The sequence below is a fragment of the Enoplosus armatus genome, chromosome 13 (assembly GCF_043641665.1).
Source record: "Enoplosus armatus isolate fEnoArm2 chromosome 13, fEnoArm2.hap1, whole genome shotgun sequence".
Lineage (NCBI taxonomy): Eukaryota > Metazoa > Chordata > Actinopteri > Centrarchiformes > Enoplosidae > Enoplosus > Enoplosus armatus.
Window position 1 is genome coordinate 23,855,818 of NC_092192.1, and position 27,724 is coordinate 23,883,541.

At 42.8% G+C, this 27,724-nt stretch overlaps 1 protein-coding gene across 1 annotated transcript in view; it reads left to right on the top strand.

Annotated features, from left to right (window-relative positions):
• The first annotated feature begins 902 nt into the window (after positions 1-902).
• Positions 903-27,724, top strand: part of hlcs (holocarboxylase synthetase (biotin-(proprionyl-CoA-carboxylase (ATP-hydrolysing)) ligase)) — a 30,500-nt gene continuing 3,678 nt past the window's right edge. Inside the window, exons 1-9 of the mRNA XM_070917329.1 lie at positions 903-1,160; positions 2,404-2,544; positions 4,133-4,295; positions 5,167-6,206; positions 8,241-8,420; positions 12,228-12,508; positions 26,942-27,009; positions 27,151-27,311; positions 27,500-27,614. Of these exons, the coding sequence (XP_070773430.1) occupies positions 903-1,160; positions 2,404-2,544; positions 4,133-4,295; positions 5,167-6,206; positions 8,241-8,420; positions 12,228-12,508; positions 26,942-27,009; positions 27,151-27,311; positions 27,500-27,614 (2,407 nt within the window). The remainder of the gene's footprint in view (positions 1,161-2,403; positions 2,545-4,132; positions 4,296-5,166; positions 6,207-8,240; positions 8,421-12,227; positions 12,509-26,941; positions 27,010-27,150; positions 27,312-27,499; positions 27,615-27,724) is intronic.

Consider the following 27,724-nt stretch of genomic DNA (forward strand, 5'->3'; position numbering starts at 1 on the left):
GCAGGAAAGATGGGAAGGATGAAAGGTTCGGCAATCCATAAATGCACAGGGGATTAGGAGGGCAAATAGGAGGGAGGAAGTTATTTTAACTGGGTTGAGGTTTGATCATACGGGACTCAACAAGACTCCTTGTTCCTTGTATGTTCCTTGTAAATATGTCTGATAAATGCTCTTGCTGCAAAACCAAAGAAAATGTTGAGCATATACTCATGGAATGCAATAAGGTAGAGAATGGCACCTAGGGGGAATACTGGGGACAACTGGAGAAAGGGGCAATGGATGCCCAGAAATCTATCATTGAATTTTTATATTGTTATATGATAGGATCTAGCCAAATCTATATTTATTTAGTATGTTAATTTATCTATCTTTTTGGGTTTCTTATTTATTTTATTTTATTTTATTAGAATTTAGTGGGGGGAAAAAGATCTGCATACAGTAGATGGCGGCAAGCACCTTCAAAGTCATTGATTGCAATCCGCCATAAAAAGGATAGAAGTAGAAGAAGAAGAAGAAGAAGAAGAAGAGGTTAAAATGGCTTTATTTAAATATTTTAATGAAACAGGATTGATTTCCAGAGCATAACGTCTTTATAATGATCTTTTTTTAACGTATTTATTTTATCTTTTGTTGTAATGTGTTTTCTATTTGTTTTGGCTTGTTTGAAACGTTTTTTTAACGTTTAAGTCATGCTGATACACACCCCGGTACAGTAGGTGGCGGCATGCACCTTAAGAGTGGTTTGTAGTCCGCCAGTAAAAGCAAAGAAGAAGCAGTAGAAGTACTGTCTCTGGCAGTAGAATGCCAAAACAAGGAAGAAGAAAAAGAGAGTAGTGTTGTGACCGCTGTGAACAACGTCAATTTATGTGACACGATGGCCTTTTTAGCTTGTGCTGGTTAAGATGTTTATAACGTTGTGCTACGTCTACCTGTGGGTGCGCTTTCACAAGTGCTACTCGGTGTTGATTCGCAACAGCCTATCCAGACTGAACAGCAGCAGCTTCAGCTTCAGCCTCTGCTCCGGCTCGGCCTCGGCACCAGCCAGAGCACCGCCGACCGGGCGCCAAACAGCCGCGCGCCGGCATCCCGGCCCGCTCCCGCCCGAGGACACCGTCTTCCTTCAGCTGGGGGACAAAGCCGTCTATGTCACAGAGCCTCAGGTAAGGATACCGGACCTATAGCGGTTAACGTTAGTTAATGACACGATATTATCACGGTGATGTGGTGACTGGATACTGCCCGGGCCTGTCAAGAGTCTCATTAAGCCCCAGCAGCCAAATCAGGCTGTCAAAAGGGTTTAAATGCGTGTACAGTTACGTAACACAAATATATAGCATATAATTAAAAAATATACATAATATCATAAACCTCAAAGGCTTGTCTAAGTCTATTTTTCGAGTGCGCCATCCTCTTGTGCACCTCGCTTGAAAACTTGTAAACTTTGACGTGCAATGCAGCCGAGAGTTATACTTTACCGGAAGTGCTTTTAATTTGAATTTCATGTATTAAAACTTAATTTGCGCAGTGTCAGGTCATGACACCAGTTACCTCAGGGCTCTTTTCATATATACTTACTTCACTTCATCATAATGTCATTTACAGAGACACACCAGTTCAACGGGTTCTGCCAGTCTGTCGACAGTTGAAACCCATGAACCAGAGCAACAAATATACTAATACTACTACTAATACTACTACTACAGTCTTTCCTACTAATACTACTACTATTCTTTACTACTACTACTACTACTGTTCTTCTTTACTACTACTACTACTACAGTGTTTACTACTAGTACTACAGTTGTATAAGTAGTAAACAAGTTGATATCATAATAGGGATGTTTACGTTAACTTAAAAATGTATTCAAGTTACTCGATTAATCGATTATTGGATCAAAAGAAAATGAGTTTGGCTGACTATTTTGATAATCGATACATCGCTCCGGTAATTAGTTAAAGCAAAAATGTAAAACGTTTCCAGCTTCTTCAATGTGAGGATTTGCTTGTTTTTTCTTTGGGGTTTTGGACTCTTGGTGGGACACAAGAAGCAATTTGAAGGTGTCACTTTGGCCTTTGTAAATTGCGATGAGCATTTCCCACAGTTTTTCTGACATTTTATAGACGAAAAAGATGAATCAATTGAAATAATAATTGAAAATAATCGTCAGTTGCAGCCCTAGTTCAAGTGCAGCTGGCACCATTAGATCATTTGTATTGTTCTATCAAAATGGCCGCTAGCCCGGATGACATTGTGTCTACTGTATCCCTGCTTCTGCGCAGGTTCTGCTTGACTTTATGTCGTGCTGTGCGCTTGATGACTCCTGTCACTAACCCTAATGTGTAAACAGCCTTGTGGTGTTTGGAGGTATTATTATGTTCCTCTGCTGTCTGTACTGTCCCCAGGTATGTGACGACCTCAGCAAGTGGACTGTGCTGTTGGGGTCCTCTCTGGTTTGTGGTCCACAAATAGAGAATATTTCATTCATCATAGAAGCTGCGGGACACAGAGTGGGCTGCCATCCTCCTCACACTTCGAATAAGAAAGTAGGCACCACACATCGCTTAACGAGTAATGGTCTCAGGGCAGGCCATTCTAGTTTAGCAAAACTAGCTTCTGGCAGTCATATTTTGTCCTGATGTCCCTCGACGCCCAACCTCATTGTCCCCCTGTCTCATGAAGCTATAGTTAACATCTGTTTATTTTTTGAAAATTGGTGAAATGCCATAAGATTTCGCAGAACAGTTGGACTGTTCGCATACGAGCTTGCCACCCTGATTTTGGTTGCAATTGTGTCGTGCACTCAAAGGTCATGACAGTGCTTTATGACCACGTTTGCATATATTGAGCACATTGACATATCTTTTTAGTTTTATTACTACACACAAAAAAGAAACAGCTTAAAACCATCCATCAGCCTTCAATTTCCAGAGTTAGTCAATTGCACTTCTGTAATTAAGGCTACAGGAATAAGTATTTGTATATATGTCATTTTTGTGCACTTTTGGAGTGTTTTGTTTTGTACCTGGAATTCCCTCAAGAGCTCTGACTGGACTTGATGAGCATCATGAGGCCGCCTGGTAGCTCTTGAGGAACTGGAGGCACTTCCATCTGACAGAAAACAGTATACAGCTTCTTTATTTTCAATAATATCTTCATGCAGTTCAGTGTTGATGCCATTTATTCGTTTTTTTTAAACACAGAAGCAACTGACGTGCTGAGGGGTGGTGCTCCTAGCATGTTGGCTATTTTTTTAGTGTGTGTGTCCCATGTAACCACGTCCCTTGCTTGTGAGCATATCTGTAATTTTGCAGCATTTTGCTACACTCTCGTCCTTTTTTCTTTTTCTTTTTTTAATGCATTCCCTCTCACCTTGTTCCCTCTTTCTCCTGCGCTGTCCATTTCATTTCCCCCCCACACTGCTCGCCCGCCCACTGACTGAACGTTGCGTGTGCTTTCGCTTTGATTTACCCATTTCATTTTTTAACAGCTGACACTGACAGTCAGGGCCTTTTCAATCCTTTCCGTTTTCTTCGGTTGAATTTTTTTTTTACCGTTTTCTAATTCTGTTACAAACGGAAAGCTACACCACATCATCATTATCGTCATCATTTCTACTTCGCATTTGGGAGCGTTAGCTCTGCTCTGAGGTAGGACTGGTTTTAGTCCTAATCTTGACGTGATTCCTCAGAGGAATTCTGAGATTCTGAGTTATTCTTTTCTTTTTTTTTAATTAGACTGTGGTGTGAGGGTTAGGAAGAAGGAAGTTGCCATTAGTTTTCCAAAGTCAGTTTAAGTTAATTCCCTCAGTGCACCCCTTGTGTATATATTATCTTGTTTATGTACTTATATACATATATTATTAATTAATCTGCTTTTATTTAGTGTGTTTGACAATTGCATCTAAAATTCTACTGTAGTAATCCATGCTCATGGTTTAGCAAACAGTTCACAAGCACTTCTACATCAGTATTTTTGTCTCCACCATGTAACCGCCTGGTTGCTGTGTACAAATCTCTCCTGACAGAGAGAGAGAGATGTTTGTGTAGTAGACAGGACGTAATGAACTATAGTTTTCCTGTGCCTAGGATCAGCACAGAGTGTCCGCTAACTGGCGGTGTGTGTTGTTTGCAGGTGCTGAAGTGGTCCGACTACTGCCTCCCTCTGGCCTATAGCCCTGGCGAGCCGTTCAGGGCGGTCGCCCGAGCCAGTGTCGATAACTTCAGTCGGCTGGGGGTGGCTTTCATCGAAGATCGCCTTCAGCTGGACAATGGACTCATGCCTTCAAAGATAGTCCGTATGTTGCCTTCAATTTACATTTCATATTCACCCTTTTTTATGTTTAAATTGCATTTTCACATCACCGCCTCAAAGTGCCTTACGGGCCAGGCCACACATCCCGCGTGAGCAGCGCGTCTCTGCAAAAATAGACAGTGAAAATGATAGCCATATTGACATTATACCACCTTTCACTACGGTTTCAATGTCTATATCTGTAGAATATGTCAAAAGACATGGAAATAATATAAAACAAACTTGCTTGCTACTTGGGCGGTGTTGCCAGGTTGGTTTAAAAATGTAAGTATTAGCCAGAAAATAATGAATATTGGAAAAAAAAAAAGAAAAACGTCCACACTGTGACAAATCGAGCCAAATGTTTTGCCAACCCACTCAAGCTAATTTTTACCGACCGTAAAACCGTCCTACAGCCACCTAAACGGGCGGAAATCGCCCAATCTGGCAGCATTTCCACTTCTCTTCCGGTGCGGTGTCACCCAATCAGGGGCCACCAGGGACTCCCAGCACCAAACGGCTGATGGATAGAGTTAGTGACTAGCTGGTATATATAGTGAAGCTTTTAGCACCTAAAGAGAGAGAGGGAATATCGGTGAATATTGGGCTCGCACTCATCATGAGTCCTCATGAATGCTAATGCTATCTCTTGGATGTGACAATAGACAACTTTTAGCTAACAAGTTCCCATATCAACGTTGTTAAGGTGTGTTCTTGTGCTCCCAAATGGCTAAAAGAAAAATCCCCAAATTCTTTTAACTATTCATTCATACTTACTTTACCATGACCTATTGTTTTCGTAATATTTTTTTAATTACAAATTGTAAGTCACCAGATTGCACTGACATTTTTGTATTTTTGTGACATTCCCATAGCTGTCCTCCTCCAAGAATCCACTCTCAGTGAGCTGCTGGAGAACCAGTGTCCACGGAGCCCAAAGACTGAGACGTCACGATGGCGCTGTGGCGCCCAGACCGAAGAGGGTGTCGTCGAGCCTTTGCCTTGTCGCCTGTCCGCTGACCTCCAGCACCTGCAGTGCCGTAAGGGCAGCCTTCTCCTCACCCCGGAGGCAAAGAGAAGGTTAGAGGAGCGCCGCGGATCGGAGCCGCTCCGCAGCACCCAGGATTTGGGACCTGTTGGTGACTCGGAGGACCGCTCCTTGGGGAATCATCACCACATGGAGGGACATGGACACCACCTCCATCTATCCAGCTGCCACGAATGTTTGGAGCTGGAGAACAGCACCATCCTTTCTGTCAAATACGCCTCGGCAGAGAACATTCCGGACCTTCCTGATGATAATCCAGCAGAGCTGGATAGTGGGGACGAGACTCTGGATGAGGTTGAGCATGATACCAAAGGGTTTTATGGTCAAAGCGGTGGATTTGACTGTAATAGCAAACCGCCAAACATTCTGGTGTACACAGGTGGTTGCCAGGAGCGTTTTCAGGCAGTTTGCCAGATTTTATCAGAGTGTATAAACATGGAAAACAACATCATATATCCCCTCCAACCACAGCAGGCTCTGAGCGATCCTTGGCTGGACAACAGCAGGCTCCTGGTACTGGCAGAGGAGGAAACCCTGACCCCCCAGCTTCAGACCCGCTTTCTCACCTACCTGAGCCAGGGTGGCAGGGTCCTGGGGCTAGCCTCCACCCTGTGCCCCGCTGGCCTCTGTCTGGAAGTCAGGGAGAGGCGACGCGGGCAGGTCAGCAGGCTGAGCTTCACCCGGGAGGACAGCACAGAGCTGGAACTGAGCCTGCTGGCGAGCGGGAAGGTCTACATCAGAGACACTCAGGGAGGAGGGGAAGTGGAGCTCTGGGGGGAGCTGAAAGGGAACATCCCTCATCAGAGGGATATGGTTATAGTCAGGGTAACCCATGGAGGGGACGGAGGGGAAGCTGTCCTCTGTCAGGTAAAGAATAATAACTTTCAAGACTATATATATATATATATATATATATGTTATATAGACAAAAAAGTGTGAAGTTTACAGGGCCGAATATTGTTTATATAGTGTTATTGTAAGTGTTTCAAGGTTCAAAGATGTGTTTGTTTTATACAATCCAAGACAACCCGCTCAACCAGATAATGATCAGTTTGTATTGATGATTGATGGTTGATGATATTGACGTTGTAGTTTGCAGTGGGTTTGAACTGGACTGCATTATCGTGGGAGTTGTTTCCAATATATCTATATATATATATATATGTATATGTATACACACACATATACAGTGGTGGCCAAAATTATTAGAACACCTGACAGATCTGAAAATATTGACTATATATTAGTCATAAATATATATATAATATATCTGAGCACAACAAATATCAGATGAAGTGAGTCCTACTGTTTTTATCCACTTTTAACTTAAATTTTTGGTATGTCCACCTTTTGCAGCAATTACAGCAGCACATCTCTCTGGCATAGTGTCAATATATTTCCTGAGAACTTCAACACTAATGTTATCCCATGCCTTCTGTAACTCAAGCCAAAGGCTTTCCTTTGAATGTACAATAGATCTGTCCAGTTTATTTTCCAACTCGCCCCAAATTTGCTCGATGGGGTTGAGGTCCGGACTTTGAGGTGGCCAGTCCATCATTTTCAATGTTCCAGCAGATTCCTTCAGTCGCAGGTAGTTCCGGCAATAGTTAGAAGAATGTTTAGGGTCATTGTCCTCTTGGAAAATAAATCCAGGCCCAATAAGACGACTCCCAGATGGGGCTCTGTGCCTCACCAGAATGTTGTGGTATACTTTCTTATCCATGATGCCATCAATTTTCACTAAGTCACCTGTTCCTGAGGCTGAAATGGCACCCTACACCATAATACTACCCCCTCCGTGTTTAACTGTTGGCAAGAGACACTCATTTTTATATCTCTCCCCCTCCCTCCGTCGAACATACACTCTTCGCTTGTTGCCAAACTGTTCAAACTTGGACTCATCAGTCCATAACACTTTATACTAATTTTCCTTTGTCCATTTCTTGTGTTCTTTTGCAAATTTCAGGCGTTTCACTGTTTTTCTCTTTCAGTAATGGTTTCTTTGCTGCTATTCTGCCAACAAGTCCTTCTTCTCCCAGTTTCCGACACACAGTTCTTGAAGACACTGTTGTACCATTAGTCATTGTGGTGTTGATCTTGTCACTCAGTTTTCGTCTTTCTTCGGTCTGAGAATTTTGAGATGCTTCACTTGTCTGTCTGAAAGTGTCTTTTTTTTCTACCTCTCCCCTTGCGGTTCTGATGTGAATTGGTGGCATCATGGCGGTCTAAAGTGTACTTTACAGTGCTTGGATTGTATCTCATGTCCTTGACTATGCGGCGGTAACTCCAGCCAGCATCAAAAAGGGCCTATATTCAAACCTGTTGCTCACTCGTTAGCTCCTTCTTCACCTTAGCCGTGTTCAAAGAGCAACATGTGCTTCAAGACTACTTCTAGAGGCTTTGAATTTATACCAATTGGTGGTGTGGCCTCAGTGACAAAACCCTGATGTTACCAATCACTTAATGAGCAGGATAGGCCTTGTACATACAAAAGAATCACACAGCTGTGTCCTAAGACTCTTGCATCACCATCAATTTAACCACGATCACACCTGACAATGATTACACAAGTAATTTGGCTTCTTCTGTGAAGGAACATGATTGTGTGACATTGACAGTGAAATAGGCCTAGCTTGTTTTTTGTAAGGAAAATGACCTAAATCTCCTTATGATGGCTCTATTCTATGGTTTATAGAGCATAATGATGACTATGTAGATATTTCATTCGTTTTACGGGTATTTAAATGGCCAATTCAACAAAAACAACTGACACCTCTTAAATATGCCAAGTGTTCTAATAATTTTGGCCACCACTGTATATATATACTTCTGTTGAGACTTGAACTGTCACTGTAAATCATCCTTTCAAGGCTTGTTAGACCATATGTTCCCTGTCCTCAGGTCCACCTGGAAATTGCTCCAGACACCCAGAATTTGACGGCAGAAGGTTTCGATGCGCTGAAGGTCAGCAACACGCTGCGTTATGAGGTCCTGACCGAAATCCTCACCTCTCTGGGCCTTGACTGTGAGCGAAAGCAGACTCCGGCCCCAAGCCCAGTCCACCTGCTGGCCACCTCTCAGGTAAGACCGGCAGCGCTTGTCAGGCCTCGGGATAAAGTCAAGGTCATAGGTAGTGTTGCTTAGCCCGCCATTCTCCACACTTTGGAGAAAGGTCTGGCTCAACCCATCGTTGTCCTGGGATAGGAGGCAAAACTGCTCTGGCTTGTTTACAAAGTTTACACGCAGATAGTGGTACAGGAGGAGAGTTCCAACTGAAATAGTCGACCAATGGCAGGCTTATACCCAAAACCTACATCCTGTGGGCCAGACTAGGTCATAGCGGTGTTTCCCATACATAGGCGCTACATGGGCGGCTCACCCAGGTCGATTAAGTCCAGTCAAGGTGTCAATAAAATCCGGATAACATTTTATTTATTTTTTTCCCCCCATCAAGATGCGTAACTGTCATTTCATAATGTACACAGACCAGCTGAGTTTTATCCGTAACATTTTGGCAGCGATCCACTGTGAGGAGCATTACGGTTTTCCTGACATTACTGACATTTGTGTTATTTATTGTCAGTATTTGAGTGCATTAACTGTTCAAGTAAGAATTATGGCCAATGAGCCACTGTTGAATGTTTACATTTTTCAAAATAAAGTTCAAAAATCTTATTTTCTGCTTCTTTTTTTTTCTTTCTTTTTTTCCCCTACTGAACCGCGACCCCAAAACCAAGGTACATACCAAACCGTGAATTTCATGTACCGTTACACCCCTAGTTGGATGCCTGAAAACCGAATCAATGCATTCGTAAACCTTTTGTTTGACGAGTTTATCACGGAAACCAGGCCGTTACGCACGCCGTCTTGTCAGCCGGGATGATCTTTGCATCAGTCAGTCTTGTTATAGATCCTGTTTTGTTGTTTTTTTTGTAACAGGTACGTAGACATAAGTAGGAGCGCCTTGAGAAGCCTTTTCTGATGCGTTGTCTATCATTTTTTTTTTTTTTTTTCATCTTTTTCATTTTTACTGACATTCCGCTGCCCCCCTGGGAACAAATTCTACCATCATCCTCATTATCCATCACTCAACCATCCATCCACTCCTTCATTCATCCGTTCATTCACACACACACACACACACACACACAGTGAGCAGCAGATTGTTTTTGTATGAGGGGCAGCACAGATATTCTGCATACCACACATGTGGGAACAATTTGGCTCCCTAAAATGTATGCAAATATATGAGCATATACGCGGCGGGCTTATGGCAGGTCTGTTGCACAGAGGGCCAATACAAATACGCGAGGGCAGTAAATCAGTCTTTCATCTTCTCCGCTTGTTTTTCTCTGGTTTCCCACCGATCTGGTATTTTGTTTCCATTCCTTTCCCTCATTCTGGTCCCTGTCCTGCGTGTCTGCCTCTCACTGAGCGAGTTTATTGTCAGTCCTTTATCCCAAGCCTTCATCCTCCCTCAGACCCCTTAAATGTCCCATGCCTCATCAAACACTCTCCTCCTTCCTGTAATCCTGGTTTCTCCAAATGGAGGCTCTCGCCCAACACTCCCTCAGCCACATCTCAATTGAAGGCACAGCATCAGACTTCCATAATCGCAAAATAAGTTACAGAGATACACCGGCCATTTGTCACTGCCAGAGTTCAGAGCAGTGTCACATGTAGACCCCAGAATGGCCACAAGGGGGGTCAGTTTCATATTGCTTGTCAAATGCTTTTGAGTAGAAATGAGGTGGGTACCCCCAATTCTGCCTCCCACTCAGTTCTCGCCCTTTCTGTGTGTCTGGCATAAGATTGACGCCGCTCTTCTACATCCTGGTCTGACATTGATTAATCATTTCAAGTGCATGGTGTGGTATGTCTGCAAATGTAGATATGCCAGACTTCCATTGGCTTTTATGATGATTGTGTGTACTCAAGAACGCCCACCAGGGGGAGACAGAGCTCCAGGTTGCTGAGCACCAGGATGCAAGGACTCGAGTCACTCTTCAAAGCAGTTCTGGTCACAATCCAATATAAGACCCCCCTCCACTGACTTGTATCAGCGAAGTGAGGTGTCCTATTTGGGCACGGAGCCCTCCCTTAGAAAACAAAATGGCATTAAGTGAATATTAGTAGTAGTAGCAGTAGTATTGTCGTTGTTTTTGTCTTCATTGTTCTATGTTTGGATTACTGTGTGACCTTTGACCCTGCCGCCCCAGCCACTCTGTCCCGGCAAGTAACAGGCTGATGGAAATTGGGACTGCCGCAGAATTGTTTCCAGATTGTTGAATAGATTGAGGAGGAGGTGCGCCTCAACATGTCTGCAAAATGGCCTCTCTGCCCCCAGTGTTACTACGCTTGGATTGTTTCCGGTGGCCTTTTAGCTGGCTCTAAAGTTGTCCCGGTGTTTTGGTCTTGAGCGGATCAGGTGTGAGGGGTGGAGGATTCCATTGGCGCTTATTGTCAGGCCTCACAAGGTTGGAAGCTCTTGAATAAGTGGGATTTTACAGATTCCATTCCATTCATGTGCCAAATATAAGTAATATTCTCACTAGGACTTTGAAATCAATGCACTTGGAGTCCATCTAATCTCTGGCAAGGCAGCAAAGAGAAGTTGCAGTGACATACTTCCTGGAATAAGCTCACTGGGATGTGATGCGCTGAAACAATTACCCGATTGGTGGATCAGTTGATTGACAGAAAATCAATCGACAACAATTTGAAGTAATCAATTGATTGTTTAAAGTTGCCCCTCAAGCAAAAAGGACAAACATTCTCTGGCTGCATCTTCTCAAATGTGAGCATGTACTGCTTTGGACTGTTTTCCATGTTATTGTAAACTGATTATCTGTTGGGATTTTGGGACCATGTCATTGATTTGCCACACACACACACACACACACACACACACACACACACACACACACACACACACACACACACACACTGATCAACTCATTCAGCACATTTATTTAAATGGGAAAATCCATCAAATACATGGCAACTCTTACCTTGGACAGCTGATTCTGAATATGAAATGTCTGTCTCAAAGCTTGGGGTGAGAAACGTATCAGCAGTTAAGCATGTGGTCATACTAGCTGCAGTTTTAGACGATCCAGTTAACACACACCCTCCCCAGCACCGTATCATTACCGATTTTGGTGGGTGCGAGTTTTGCGATTATTCGGCTGAGTAATGCCAATTGACAGCCTTATTTAAGTGGCATAAGCCCTTAATAACAACCCTGCTGGCTGAGTTGGTGAAATCAAACCGTTTCTGCTTTGAGTTTATAAGAAAACAGAGAGAACATTTTTGCTCTACGTTAAAGGATAACTAGTGATAATCTCTGTTATTGTTGTTAACAAATCCCACCAACAGTGAACTGATCCTGCTAAAAACAAAAACTAAAAAAAAACTATCCAAAGCTTTATATAGGTCACTCCTCTGTGCCGTAGCGCTGCCATGTTTTCCAAAAACTATCAAAAAAAAACCACATCAGTGAGCCACACCGTTGTTGAACCATGAACACTGAAAGTAGTCCCTGGAAAATAGTAAATGCTTTCAGTAGGAACCAACGAGGAAGGGTTTGGTCTTTTAATGAGATTTGTTAAAAATAAGAAAAATATAGAATAACACCCCAGACTTCTAAGTTAAACTAAATTGTGCTGCCCTCCATAGTGGGGGCCTTAGGCCTATGTATATTGTAATGCAAAAGCAGTTCAAAACTTTTCTTAGAGGCTGATTGAAGCGGTTAGTGTGTCAGGCAAAAATGCATTGGACAGAAAATGCGTGAAAAGCGTGGATCTGCGCAATGGCGACAATGTTTCATATAAAAGAAACAACTGACGGTGTGATTGTCCTTCTCTGCTTCTCTGTCTGTCCACACAGGAGGCCAAGGCCAGCTTCCTGAAGTGGCTGCGGACGCGTGCAGATCAAAATGGCCTCCTCACGTTGTCCAAGGCCTCCCTCAGCATGGTGTCCCGCTCTGAGCTCCAGGACGGTGCTCTGCCGCCCGAGGGCTCCCTGGCCCTGGTCACCAACTCGACAGAGTCCCAGAGCTGGCCGCAGTTCAGCACGGAGGTCTACTGCAAGAACCTGAAGACCAGCCTACTGGGACACACCCTGCTGTATGCCGAGGTCGTCACGTCTACCATGGACCTCTTAGAAGGGTAAGCGCATGTTCCTCCGATCCTGATTACTCTTTGAAATGTACACTGAGGCTAGTTCAGCTTACTTATAAGTAGGCTGGGCGATAAAACGAGGCACTTCATCACTAGCCATAAGAAAATTGTTCGATAGTTTCACTTAAATGCATTAAATGCAAACCGCCATTAAAGCATATAACAAATGCACCCTGTCTCGAGAACAGCCAATCCTATCCCCCGATAATGGAGCGCGCTACGAGTGAAACGCAGTCATTTTACGGGTGTGTTCGACATGTGACGTCACAACAGAAACATTTTGGAGCGAGAAAGTGAGTGCAGATGTATAGATAACTCTCCTACCCCAAAATGAAGGAGTTGCCATTTCTTTTGCTTTATTCTTGCTGTACCAAGCACCAAATATAAAGGTGGTTATGGACCATGTAAAATTAAACGTCTAACAGTTTAAACAAAACCCGGCCTTTACTTGTTTTTCCCATTTAAACCTCTGTCAAGGAAATCCGGAATTTCTATACCACAGCATTGCCAGTTCTTCTTCGTCAGTTCTTTTTTTAATCCACAGATTCAGAATGTCTCTGGTGTAGCAATAAGACCTGAAGCCAAGTAAATATGCCGCTGCCTCCGTATTATGGGTCCGCTACATGTCTCAATTCGACATTTCCAGCACCACACAACTTGTGGGTGAGGGTCCTGTTCTGTACATCCAGTCCGGATCCATGTATCAAGGGTCCTCCCAAAAGCCAAAAAAAAGAGAGGAGCCGTAGGCTCCAGACTCCATTGAAGGAAAAGTTCCATGCCTTTTAAAAGGTCCCTCGTAAAACAAACGCAACCCATCCAATCGTACAAGCCTAGAATGAATAGAAACAGAGATGCATCTAGCTCTAAATTGGCCATTACATACTACAACACAAAACATACTACATCATCTGTAGCTGTAAGGTAACACTGGAGAAATTGTATTCTAAAAGTTGCTAAACCATGTCCCCCTTCTTCCTAAGACAGAAAAAAAAGTCCACTCTGAGGCACCCAATGAAGTTTAGCCCCGAAAAAAAAAAACAGTAATTGGATTGTACTTCATGTAGCAAGCCAGTAGATGGCTCCATACGCGCTAGTTTATGCCACAAAATGGAAGGAACCAAGTTATTTATGATCAGTGCGCTAGGCCTCCATGTGACATTTGTGGTTAAAAACAATTCAGCTAATTTTCCTTTTACCATTCCCAGTTTCTCTCCACTACATCCTCATTTCCCAGATGAACCCCAAGATACTTCAAACCATTTCTTTTCCATTTTAGTCCTCAGTGGAGCAGCCCGACTTCCCACTGCCAACGTGTGGCCTTTTTCCCCAATTTACCTTTTGCCGCTGAAAGATGCACAACATTAGTCAGTTTATCAATTTCTTCCTGCTTTTGTGGTATGAACAACAAACACACGTGGTGTCGTAAGAGAACCGGACCATCTATACAAGAGCGTAGTTTGCGTGACACTGGCACTGGCAAATTACATTCAGCGTTCCTGACATAGAACAACCCTGCCGTATACCTCTGCACACTTTAAAAGGTCTTCTTAATCCTCCATTGATTTCTAACACGCTCTCAGTGTCCTCATGCATTACCTTGATCATGGCGGTAAAGCCAGGGGGCTCAGGTTCTCTAATGTTGCTCATCCCGGTCGAATGGCTCTTTCTGGTCCAACGACCAGGTTTTTATGCCCAAAGAACGAGAGATTCCCAAAATATCTGTGATTTAATGATATATTATAGATGTTTCTGAGAAAGTGACCTAGACACACACACACACACTTAACATTAACATTACTATTAACTATCAGCGCACACATGCATACCGTATATATCGAATTAATATTGTGTTGCTTTGGCAGCATAGTTTTTTAAACTGTCATGCCAATAAAGCCATTTGAATTGAATTGTGAGAGAGAGAGAGAATATGGATGATGTCACGGATCACTTTGAGATGCTCTCTCATTAATGAGTCAACAAAGCGCCTCTTTGGCAAGGGATGAAAATGGAGTCACCGCCAGCCATGTTGAAGGAAAGGAAAGGTAGCGATACAGCATGAAAACTCCTATGTCGGGCCGTGTGCGCGCAGATGCTGGGGTGGAAGGGTAGCCCGGGCTGGAACTAATTTAGTGACCTCACTGCGGCAAAAGGCAAGTTGCACCTAATAGACTTCTTTGTCTGCGTCCACACATGTGAGTGAAAGTGGCCGTTGAGCGGGGTCGATCAGGCAGCAGGTGGGAGCAATTAAAACTGTCATAAAGTTTGAAAAATGGATCGCGGACCAGCATTGAGCTGATTGGAACAGACAGTGTTGTCATTAAGGTTATACAAAAACTAAAGCAGGGTGAATGAGTGGGCCATATAACCCCAAACCTGTTGCTGCAGTTTGATTTCGCTGCTAATGTTTGAGTTTCCAGATGTCCCTCTGGAGCAGCCTTGATTAATGTTATTATTGAGGAATGTCTGTTTTATTTCATCAGGCCATTTTGTTTATTAAGTGTTCAGATACTGAATATTTTCAGAGAAAATCAACCTTTTTTTTGGCAGAATTGACAGTTTTAGCTAGTGGGAGCTAACAGGGAGCAGATTTTTTTCATGTGGTGCCCTCTGATGCTTTGGTATTACACCATGCGGCTGTTTCAGTGTGAACATCAGTGTGGACCAACCACATGCCATCAAAACAATGTTTTAGTTGGACAATACTCATTTAGCTAACAGGATTAAAGGGGCACAGTGATTTTACAATCAGTGATTAGTAGTACTCGGCCTGTGAAAACAGTTGTAGAATGTCCTCTGTGGCTCTGGAGGAGCTTTGTCAAGTCTGAGTCACTTGAATCCAGCTTGGGCTTGCGTAATACACATTTCTAACCGATACCCTGCATTGCAGGATCCAATGTTTTTGGAGTTTGACCCATACTTGAGGCTAAAAGTGAGGATATCTCATCCATTTGGTCTCTTACAAGTGCCCCACCTACATGGATGTGCAGTTCTATATTGCTGGAGTATGCCCTTTTTAAGCATGTGTACATTTTACCACCAGATTTGGATTTTAGTCATATGTATATTAGTTTTAGTCTCTTTTTTTTGTATTGTAGTGGATTGTTGGTTTTGTCCACAAACGCGTCCAGTTTTATGGAAATTATAATCTTATTTTTGCCATGCATTTGTTTTAATTCAATAAAATACACTTAAGACGAGTAAAAACATCATAAAATGTAAAAATGAAGCAGAGCTCCGTGAGTAATCACGAGAGCCTTGTATTCAATTCTGCTCTGAATTGAACGAGAAGCCCGTGAAATCAATGAAGTCAGTCAGTTTTATTTGTCACATGCAATCATACAAGGTGCAATCACAGCGAAATGCAATGCAATTTTGAGATCAAGATCTGTGTCACATGAGACCAGAGATGTTTTGTTAAGGCAGGGGAAGAGGGACTTACAATAGTCGAAATATTAGTACAACTGAAAGCCTCTATTTGGAGTGTCAGGTCGCCATGGTAGCCACTTGTCAATCACAAGGCAGCCACGCCCTAAAGTATACCGTGCTTTATCGTCTATTTTATTCTAAATACATCATGCTGTATTGAAAAAAACTTGAAACTAGCGATTGAGACTATAAACTCATTAGGAAAATGTTTCCTGAGGTAATAAATCAAAGGGAGAAGTAGGGTCATTTTCTCATAGACTTCTACACAATCGGTTGTTGCTTGGTGCTCGGAACAGCATTCTAACAGAGTTAGATTTTCTACTCAGCAGCAAATATAGTCACTGCTAACATAACAGGCATACACAGTCATGCCCACACTGAGAGCAGAGTTAGTAGAGGTATGATTTTGCAAAGATTTTTGTTGTTCTTGACACACGTGGCGATAAACGGACCTTTCTCTTTCTTTTGAAATTCAGAATCAGAATCAGAAATACTTTATTGATCCCCGGGGGGAAATTGTACTGGAATTCCTGAGGATGTTAATGGAATCGCATCTCATTTTGAAAAAATATGCCTACATTGTTAATCAAATAAGCACGAAGTCAAACAGAGGATGAATTTTCAGTTAGTTAGTATTCGAGTCTTTTGAAATGACTGGGCTTTTCTCGTATCTGGAGAATAAATAAAGCATCGAGACGGGGGTGGGGGGGGCCTAACAGGCAGAGGGGGAATTGGGTCGAAGACAAAGCACCTGCAGGTCAGTGCTGCCTGAAATTGGGGAGCTGGTGAAAACAGAGGTTCAGCCACTTGAGTGCGGAGGCCTGAAGCTGAAGCTCAATGGCCAGCAGACTGGGTGTTTGTTCAGGGTGTTTTAATGCTTTGTTTGGCTTGGAGAGCTGCTAACAATAGCCGGGGCTGAGACACATGAGCGTGTTCTCACAAGGTCACACCGAATTGGGAATCTCAATGCGTGTCCATTTCAGTGAGGGTGTTGCGGTGCAGTCTTTTGGCGATTTCGGTGTAAATGGGTTTTAAGCACATCATTACAGGAACAGCTGGTAATTTGGGAGAATGCACTTATTTGCTTTCTAGTGGGGAGGTAGAGGAGAAGATTCATACCACTCACATATCTGTCCATTTTAATACAAGGCTGCAGCCAGCAGCTGGTTAGCTTAGCTTAGCACAAAGACTGGAAACCTTTAAGCTATTGTTAAACTGGTAATGGTCATTTATTACGGTACTCATGATCTCAGTGTTAAATGTGGATCATTTGACGATACTGAGTGAGAAAAGGTATTGCGGTTCTAAGAAGGTCTAGTGTTACACATCTGAGAAAATCTTTGTCCTTTACCTTTTTTTTCCCCCTCAAATGTCAAATTACAGATACGTCAGATCAGTCAGGCCTGGTATCAAACCTCAATACTTTTTGGTATCAAAAAGTAATAAATGATAGAATGCTTGCTCTGATTTGTATTTACTTATTCGTTGATTTCTGATTTTAAATAGAAATTTTACTGTCTAGATGAAGATCAGACAGTCTTTATTAAGGGACGCCAGGCCCAAGACAACGTAAGGAGAACCCTGCACATCATTGAACATGTTAAATACAAAAATATCAGTGTAGCCTTAATAGGTCTTGATGCAGAAAAAGCATTCAGTAGCATAAATTCGACATTTCTGTATCAGGTACTCGAGACATTTGGACTAAATGACAAGGCTATCTAATATATTAATCACTTAACCAACTGCAAGGATAAAAATCAATGGTTGTCTGACTGACAGTATAATGTTAGAAGCGTCCACTAGGCAGGCATGTTGTCTTTCCCCAACCTTATTCGCAATTTTTATGGAGCCATTAGGCAGAATAAAGACCTTGAAAGGGATAAAGGTTGGGAATGAAGAACATATAATTGGGCTCTTTGCTGATGACGTGATCGGTTATTTAGAGGACCCTGAAACATGCCTTCCTATGTTAACCAATCGACTTGAGACGTTTGGATTTTACTCTGGAAATCAACTCGACTTAGCGAAAACACAGATCTTAACAATTAATTGTTATCCATCCATCTATACCTAACCTCAGGGAATATTTCCATGCAGCACAAATTAGACCAGTTATTGGTGTGCAAAGGACTACAAAGCAAAATGGAAAAATCTAGAGCAATATGTAGAAGGAAGGGAAATTCAAAGCCTCATTGGAGACATGTAGCAAAGGGTTTACTTGGAAAGGTAGATACTGTTACTCGATTTACCTTCTTAGAATTGTGGTTTAATGTTATGCAAAAATATAGACTAGAGAAAGAGCTCAGACTATTCCGATGGATAGCCTACGACAGACATTTTATCCTGGGCACTCTTGACCAGAGGTTGAAAAAATGGATTTCAAATGGGTGTATCAGCATTATGCACAGTATTAAGCAACGGAAAAGTTACGAGTTTCCAGGAGCTGAAACAAAACTACACATTAAACAACCAGGACTATTTCAGATATTTGCAATTAAGGGACTTTAATGATGAAAATAAAGCACAATATAAATTTAGATAAAAATTGAATAATGAGAACCATAATTGGAGTGTACAACTCAAAGAAATATAGAATAATATCTGCATTATATTTGCACCTCATGGAGAGAAGTCTGGTTGGCAGCTTGTAAGAAGTCCATTCGAAGAGGTGGTACGAGGCAGAGCCGCCAACACAAGATCAGAACAATTGTGAATCAAATATACGATATGGAACAGTTGACAGTAGGATAAGCGCTCAAGAGGAGCGATGTCAAGAGAAAAATGGGGGGGGGGGTGGACAATGTTTACATGCCAATGAGAGCCATCCATTTTTTTTGTATGTGTGTGTATGCAATCTTTTTGTATGGGAAAAGCCAAAATACAATACAAAAATACAGCATAAACAAAAAAAACAATTGAGAACTTTGGTTTCTTTTATTCAATTAAAAACAATAGCCAGCCCTTCATGTCAGTATAAACAATATGCAGCATGACCAATATTAAAGTACACTATACTATAAGTACATCATGCTGTATTGAAGAAGACTTGAAACTGGCCATTGAGACCCTAAACACATTAGGAAAATGTTTACTGAGGTAATAAATCCAGTGTGGAGTAAGGTGATTTTCTCATAGACTTCTACACAATCTGACTTCTTTTGGCAAACAGTGGTGTCGCCCCCTGCTAGCCATTAGAAAAAATGTCGTCACTTTTCAGACCCAGTATTATTGTATACAAATACAGTAATATACATACATACACATTCAAAATTCAAGAAACAATTGTGCAGTTTTTGGCTTTGTTTATTAATAGAGAATATAATACTTTAAAAACACTAAAAAGGAGCGTCCAGATATCTAGAAGAGCTTAAAATTGAGTTTTTAGTCACGCCACATAGAAAAGCCGAAACCAGAGAATGATTTTTTCGTGCTTTATAAATACCTGAATTGGTTATCAGAATAGTTGGCGGTTCATTTTCTGTCAGTCGACTCAAAAGTTCCAGTCCCATTTATAACTGTCCTCTAGAATACTAAGCAATAAGCAAAGCATAAGAAACTGTGGAGTGTGGATTGGCAGCAACAACACATGAGTTCTTTATAGTTAATTCAATTATTCAATTCTCAATTAGCATCCGTTGTGTCAGTCAATATTTTCCTGGCAATTGCTTGTTTTTCTGCTGTCTGACTGGTGTATGTTAGCGTTAGCAACAAGCTGCTGGCGTTTAGTTAAGGATAGTTAACGGCGTGGAAGTGTTTATTTGCGAAAAAGTCGGGATAAGAGACTATAGGGGTTTTCTAACACCACTTGGCTGGACCAGAGAGCATAATGATTCTTTTCCTGCGCTGCTGAACTTGATCCCTACGCCTGGAGCAACACACTTCCTACTTGTTGACTTTTTCTTGTAAGAGCTTCAGGCTTCAACATGAAAACCCAAGGGCCCACTTTTACTTTTGTTTTCTTTCCCGCCCCCCCCCCCCCCCCCATCCCCTTAATTTTTTTTCCCCCTCAAAGAAGGAGATTTATAAAGGAAGAGAAGCAGCAATAGATGTAAATGTAATTCTGATCATTTTCCCTTCTTCTTTCCCTTCCGTGGCCATACAAATTCTGTCTGCGCCTGGAAAGTATCTTTGGCATTTACCCAGTTTTTTAAAAACACTGTCACTTACTTTTATTATACTAGAATTGACTTTTATAACTGAGAGTAGCATAAACTGAACGCTGTACAGTAACTGCAGTGTAAAACCTTCATACTCTGGAAATCTGAATAGAAAAACAACCTTAACAAGGGACTCTTCTACTTAAAGCTGTTCCAGTTGCTGGGCGAAAGCCCCGGCAAATCACTGTTTGTTTTGACAAGCAATCCAATATCCAAACTGACACTGTATGGAATTAGAGTCCTGTTTCCTGTGAAAACTACAAACCGCAGGACATACACGGGGGTTTGGTGCAAGGAAAATGGATTTCTCATAACTGTGGCAATAGGTTTGACCATAGAAATCAAATTGGCCCAATTGACCTTGCATGCTCCACCTGCAATTATAAAAGATTGTAAGCAGATGCCTAAACGTCCTTATTTCTTATTCTGGGGGAACATATGGTGCAGTGTTTGACTTGGAACTTTTTATGTCCAGTGGAGGGTATGTTATACTCTAGAACCCCAAGCCCTCCCAACAGTGACTCCGAGGCAAGGGAAGGGCCATGAAGTCCCATGCAGGGTGCGAAGTGCGCAGGTTCAGCAGATTGCAGCTTCACCAAGACTGCGCCGAGCTGTCAGCAAGCAGTTTAATCTGTTTAAATCCAAAGACTTACGTTTAGTATGAGGTGGGAAAACCACCAGAGGATATGCTACGATTGGTTTTAGTGTATTGAAATGACCGAAAACAAGCTAATAGCCGCATTTTTACAAGCTAATACAAACCCTTTTTATGCAGCAGTTTAGTGCTGTGCGTTCTGCATTGGTCTGCGCAGCATTTACCACTATGCAACTGCTGTACTAAGCGGCTGTTCCTAGCAGAGTATAGCTACGTTCCAGACTCAAATTGTGTTTTTGTAGCAAACCTGGTAGCTCCATCTACATGCAGGTATTTTGCCAAGCGAGTATTATTTTTTTATTTTTTGTATGGTCTTAATATGAGGCCAATTTTTATACACAAGTAATTCGTTTTTTTTCATCCAACTTTCAATTCAAGCAGTGGTCAACAGCGATGGGCTGCGGGCCACAAAGTTCCAGCGCAAGACGCCACATACACCACAATGGAGGAGGAGCGCCAAAAGAGCAATTTTTCTGGGATGACGCAAATACGCCTTTACAGTCCAAAGACCTGCCGGTTAGGCGAATTGCTGCCTGTGAAGTGTTTATAGACGTGAATAGGACTGTGAGGGATTGTCTGTCTGTCTGTATGTATTAGCCTTGTCCACGGTGTGCCACAACAACAGTTGCAGAAGAGACTTTTGGACGGCACGTGCTATGGAAAAAATGTACTTTTATTCGAGAATAGCTGTCCAAATCACACGGATTCCAGTTTGTCAAAAGTCAAAGTCAAAAATGTCCATCTGCCTACGCACCAAAGTGTTTGTTAGATGCTTTTTTATCGTTTGGGACCAGTTATGATGAACAGGCGAATGCCCGTGATTGCTTAAAATGATCGCAATTAGACGCAGGATAGGAATTTCTAACTGCAAGGGAGAAGAGAATCCGATCTATAAAACATTTTCATCACGACCTCAGAATTAGAGAGGAAAAAAAAAAATCATTCGAGTCACAAGTCTCTGAGACTAAAGATCATCTACCACTGAAAAATACAAACCAAACTAAAAGAAATAGAATATTCCGTCATCATCACTAAAGCGTATGTCATCCAAGAGAGCCAATGAAAGCAAATGGAATGGCCAAAGTTGTCATAGTCATCTCAAAGTGACTTCCATAAAGGCAGCTTCTGTGTGGAAAAAGCCGGTACAAAGCTAGATAACCTAGTAGTTAAAGCTGCAGGAGGCAATATTATTGAATTATAATTTTGGTTGAAATAACATTGCATGTCACTAACAATATCTAATTGAAGGGCTCCTTTTTAAAAAAAAAAAAAAAAATGTGTGTCTGTGAGCACCCGACCCCTTTTTGTATTTAGTCTTTAAAAAAAACTGGACCAGGTCTGAATCAAACAACCAATCAGGGGTTAGCTGGCACGTAACTGGCCAATCACATCGACTCTGCATAAACGAGGGCCTCCGGAGGGTGAATCGGAACGGTTGGAAGAGAGGAATCAAAACACAGAACCCCCTCATAACCCCCTGATGATCCAAGTGCAACCACAGCAGCGGTCCCTTGCAGGTGATGCTTCATCGATCAAAGTGTTATTCTGAAAACCTCCCCCATTTGCGCAGTTTTTCAAAGCATGTCTGGAACTTTCTGGACTTTGATGAGTTCTCATGCAAGTCAGCAGTCAGTATAAATGCCCCTACATGCTAGTGGGACAGGGAAATGTTTTCTGCCCACAACTGTGGCAGCTGTGATGTAAACTGCTGGAAGTCAGTCTAATGGATGATTGTGTATTGCTGTCCAGAATCCGTGCCAGACCAGGCAGACAGACAGACGGACAGGCAGGCAGTCAGCAAAGCAAGGTCATTCATTGGTGCCTCAGCTGCCCTGTGGTAATGGAGCAGCCCCCTCTCATTGATCACTTCCAATAGTGCTATTTAGAAATGATAATTTCTGCTGTCCCTCGGTAAACAGGATTAGCCCAATTAATCACATTTACAGATTAGTTTGTCCTCCCTTATTGATCAGCCCTTTGATGCAGCTGAATGAATCAATGCAAACACGCTTATGCACGGCAAATCCTGTTTCAAAAATGAGCATCGATGGCAGATATAATCTTTTAATCTGAGATATTTTAATCCGGGAAGTGAGAGGGTTTTTTTCGTGGGAGGGGGGGGATAGCTTTCAGAAATATTATATTTTAACTGACCACATGAAATCCACCAATTTGACTAGTATGTAATGGTGGAATCGGTTTAATTCTGTCTGTGCTGATCAGTAGCTTTTTACTTGTGTCTGTAAATATAACTATTTCCAAAGTGACAGGTACGATGCTGTTGGAAAATGTCTTAACAGGTTCACACTTTGGGACTGCTGTAAGGAAAGCAGAGCCCCCCCCCCCCCCCCCCGCTCTTTTCTTTTTGTTTGGTGTCATTCACCTGCCCTGTTGCTGTGGTTTATGACCACAGGTCCCCCCCCCACCACCACCACCACCTTACTTCTCTCGCAGATGACTCGGTTGGTGGGCGTTTATCCTCCTGACCTGCTGTATCTTGGAGGGTGACCCCTGTGACTTATCTGCCCCCCCCCAAAACAAAGACTCCTGAGCAGGGATTTAGAGGCCCATGCTCTTCCTCCTCCCTCTATCTGTCTGATATGCTACTTTGTATGTCTTTGTTCTGGTCTTGTTGGAATGAGTAGCCGATGATGGGTCACGGCGTGATCTGAGGGGGTGAAATGGATCTCAGCGGTGAGGGTCCACGTTTTCTCTGTCTGTGTGGCTTTTGATCACACTCTTTTTCTTTTTTTTTTCTTTTTTCCTATTGCACAGCTGCACACTTCACTACAACTAGAGTTGCAACAATTAGTCAATTCATCAATCAGTCGACGAGCAGAGAACTAGCTATTATGATGATCGGTTAATTGTTTCGGTCATTTTTCAACACTGACAAAAAAAACTTCTGGTTTCAGCTTATTTGTTTGTTTTCTATCATTATAAATTGAATATGTTTGGGTTTCTGTACTGTCACCTGGTATCGTCATCTCACGACACTTATAGAGCTGGTCTGGACCTTACTCTTTATGATATATAATATATATACACACACACATAGGACATATATACAACTATTTCAATTTGAATAAAATAAAAACAATATATACAGTGGACACAGTGTGTGAAATACGCGGGGGTCTAATTAACACCAAGGAGCCCCCCCCCCCCTCCCCCAATTGAGTATTTCGCACACTGTCCCTATACGCGTATACACCAAGAAAGTATGTACAGTTTGTGCAATGTCAGTGCAAAGTTCCATGATGGGGTGCTCCTGCAATGTGGAAGGTGATCCACTCTTACAGTTCGCACAAACTGATCGGGTCACATTCCCAAATGTAGTTCCAATGCCGCCTCGTGTCCTACTCAGCGCAGAGAGTACGGCCATATCAGAAGAACTGGTCAGCGGCAGACTCACTTGTCCCGTTAGGTTCCAGCCATTCTCATCTAACGGACTCGAGAGAGCCAGCTGGGGGGCCCCCTGGTTCTTGTTCTCCGTGGAGGTTGATTGTTGGCAGAGACCTCTCAGTCACGGATCAGGCTGATTCTCCGGTGGTCCTGCCGCACCCCCCCCCCCCCCCAAGTTACGACCCCAGCAGGGTCTAACCACCTACTAACCAGCCTCACCCTCTGCAGGGTCATGCTCCAGCTAATATGGCTCAGTCAGCACTGGACCGAGTTCCACCCTTCTTTGATCAATTCATATTGAAATATTTGATGTTCTCATTTGAAGATTTGTTACTCCAACATAATTCAATCACATCCCTTTTTTGTTTCTTGACATTCTCAGTTTTCTGCACATGCACCAGGCTATTGATATTCAGCATTCAAGATGGCTTCAAGAGGGTTTTGTTTTTACATTTTTCATAAGTGAGCACATGTCGGCAGTCACTTGCCGCAGAAGCACCGTACAAAATGTTCGCTGTGATCAGCCTCAGCTACAGTGAACACATTCCTGAGGCCGTGAGCTATTTTCAGAAAGTTCTTTTTGAACAATTTCCCTCCGTGTTTTCATTTGCCCTCGGATATGCACGTCTGGCTGACCATATTTGCATAGATTAAAAGGATTTGCAGTTTAGTGTTGTCAATGAAACGGCTGCTCCAAGGGTGAACTGAAACAATAGGTGGACATTTTTTGAATGTTCAGGTGCCCACATGGACTTCTAAAACGGATTCCCGCTTGCTCCCTCCGTTCACACAGACCATCCCTTCCTAATGGGCTTTTGTACTAAAAAGGCTGGAAGGTATCCACTTGATAGGACTTGGTTGATTTAAGTCTATTAGCTTCAGATCAATTTTTGAATACGTTTTTGCACGGAAAGGATGACTGGACTTTGTCTCCCATGTCTTTCATTGCAAGGGCATTAGGAAAGGGATGTTACTGATGGCCAGCATGAACACAGCACACATGGGCACCTGACTAATGTTTAAAGACAAATGTGGAAAAATTGTGATACAGCTTCTCATAATCGATGGTCGCTAATTTCGTCAATATCCTGTCACGTCCAAACTCCCCGAGCTCAGAATCTAGATTGAGCTGTCCATCTATCCCTTTGACAAACAGTTCTTAGAGAAGTCTGTTACAAACAAGTCGGGAGCAACCCTCACACTGGGACTGCGCTTAAGCTGATTTTACCACCGACCAGCTTTGCATCACAATAGCGGAGAGGCCCCGCTCTCTTGCTTTGGCAGCTTCTCACAATCTTTGTTCACTAGCCAATATAGGGGCCGTTTCCTTTGGGTCACTGGATCAGCTTTAATTACATTTGGAGATGAGAGAATGTGCAAACACTTTTTTTTTTTGATTTCTGGTAGTAACACAACCCCCAGCTTTCAAATTAGCATTGATGAAACTCTGACGGACACACTGTGCTAAAAATTACAACCTCGCAGGACGAGGCCTGGCAATACAACTGCGCTTTCAACTGTAACTTTCAGGAACGTTATTTACCATCTTAAACTATAGGAGTGAAAGTTTTAGTCAGTGACCATCTTTACTGGCTATGATGACAACCGTAGCTGGCAAGTTTATTTACCTGTAGGACCTGAGTGACCTTTACCTGCCCTAGGGATTTCATAGGTGGATAGCCTAGTATTTTTGGAATACCTCAAATGGCCCTCTGTCACTTGGCCGACAGTTTGCTCTCCCTTTTGTGGGCAGCGTCACCAGCATTTTCTGGCCAGGGTTAAAGCCCATCTCTCTGGACAAGCTTCTCTTCTCATCTGAGGAACGTGAGGCGACAACATTAACAGGTTCTTTACTCGCCTGGTGTGTCTCCCGGATTTCCTTTTTTAGGGGAGTTAAAGGACCCCTAACCTCATGACCAAAAAGCAGTTTGAAGCCAGCGGAGGCTTGTGGAACTTCTCTGTAAGGCACTGGTCCTTCCTGGCAATGTTGAGCCAGTGACATTGACAAATGCAGTTGTTTTCGGGATCCCAGGCTGTCGGACTACTCGGCTCTCGGTCCACTGGGAAATCTTTCGGACTATTGGGGTTTTGGAATAATGGGCTGTCAGAGCAATGGGCAGTCCCTGCTAAACAGCTAGCTACTTGGGACCAGACCGTTTTGCTATTGGCGGTAGTAACGCACTGCAACAAATATGTCCTGTTGATCTCAAGAGATTGAATGATGATGCCCTGGACACAATTGATAGCGAACATGAGATAATCAAGTGGCTGCTGTCATCGCTAACAGCTAACGTTAGCTATTTAGCTATTTGGGTCCAGACTATTTCCGGGAACAGAAAGTATTCATTCCTAAAATTACATTGCTGATTGCTTGAAATGTTTGAGTTCTGCGAAAACAAACTGGCAGACCCTCTTTCTTCACCTGCTCCTTAATGTACTGTAGGGGGTGTCGTAGAGCAGGCTGCACCCAGTATGCCATTTGGCGTTACAATTAATAGGGGCCCTCTCTCAATCCAGTACCCAGTGTGTACCTTGGGTCAGTGTGGAGTTGATCGGATGAGGGGCTGTCGACATAACCAAAGGCCTACATACTTAGGGAGATTCCCTTCCTTTATAGTTAGATGGGTCTCACAAATAGAAGTAAGAAGGGCAACAGTAACAATGAGGCTAAAGCACCAACTACAGGTGTGATAAACAATATCACTTTAACTAGGTTTAACTAACTTTGAAGTAGGTTTTAACATCTCTGTGCTCATCATTCTTGTCTCCCTTCAGGCTGAGTCCGCACTTACCAAAGGATGTGGGTTTAATAGCGGTAGCTGCCCGACAAAGCCAGGGCAGAGGTCAGTGCTCCAGCACACTGTGAACCTGCATATACGCAGCATTCACACATACACATTCATCTTTGTCAGAAGTACTGTCATATGTGTTTGGTACAACTTAGCGCCCCCCTTGTATGTTACCTGTGTTTGCTGCTGCTGCAGGTCGGGGCAGGAACGCCTGGATCAGCCCACTGGGCTGTGCCATGTTCACTCTGACGGTCCAGGTTGAGCTGAGCTCCTGGCTCGGACAGAGGATTCCCTTTCTGCAGCATCTGGCTGCTCTGGCGGTGGTGGAGGCTGTTCGCACACTTCCTGGATACCAGGTATGAGCCTACACGCTATCCTGTACCAGCTTCCTCAACACTCAAAGATTATCGGATATATATTAGCCTACACATATTCTGAGATTTGGTCCATATATAGTAGTATATTAAATGTCAGCGCATTGGGTATAGAATGAAAATGTGTTATGTTAATTGATGATGTTTGAACATATTTCAACCTTCATCAGGATATAGACCTGAGGGTGAAGTGGCCCAATGACATCTACTACAGTAACCTAATGAAGCTCGGGGGAGTACTGGTGACTTCCACCGTAATAGGATCAACCTTTCATCTGCTCATAGGTAACAACCTCCCCCTTTATCACAGCTAGTGAGACTGGAGGCTTTAACTGACAGTTCTCTTTTCTTTTCTTTTTTTTCCGCTCACATTTCAACATGAATCATTCCTTCGC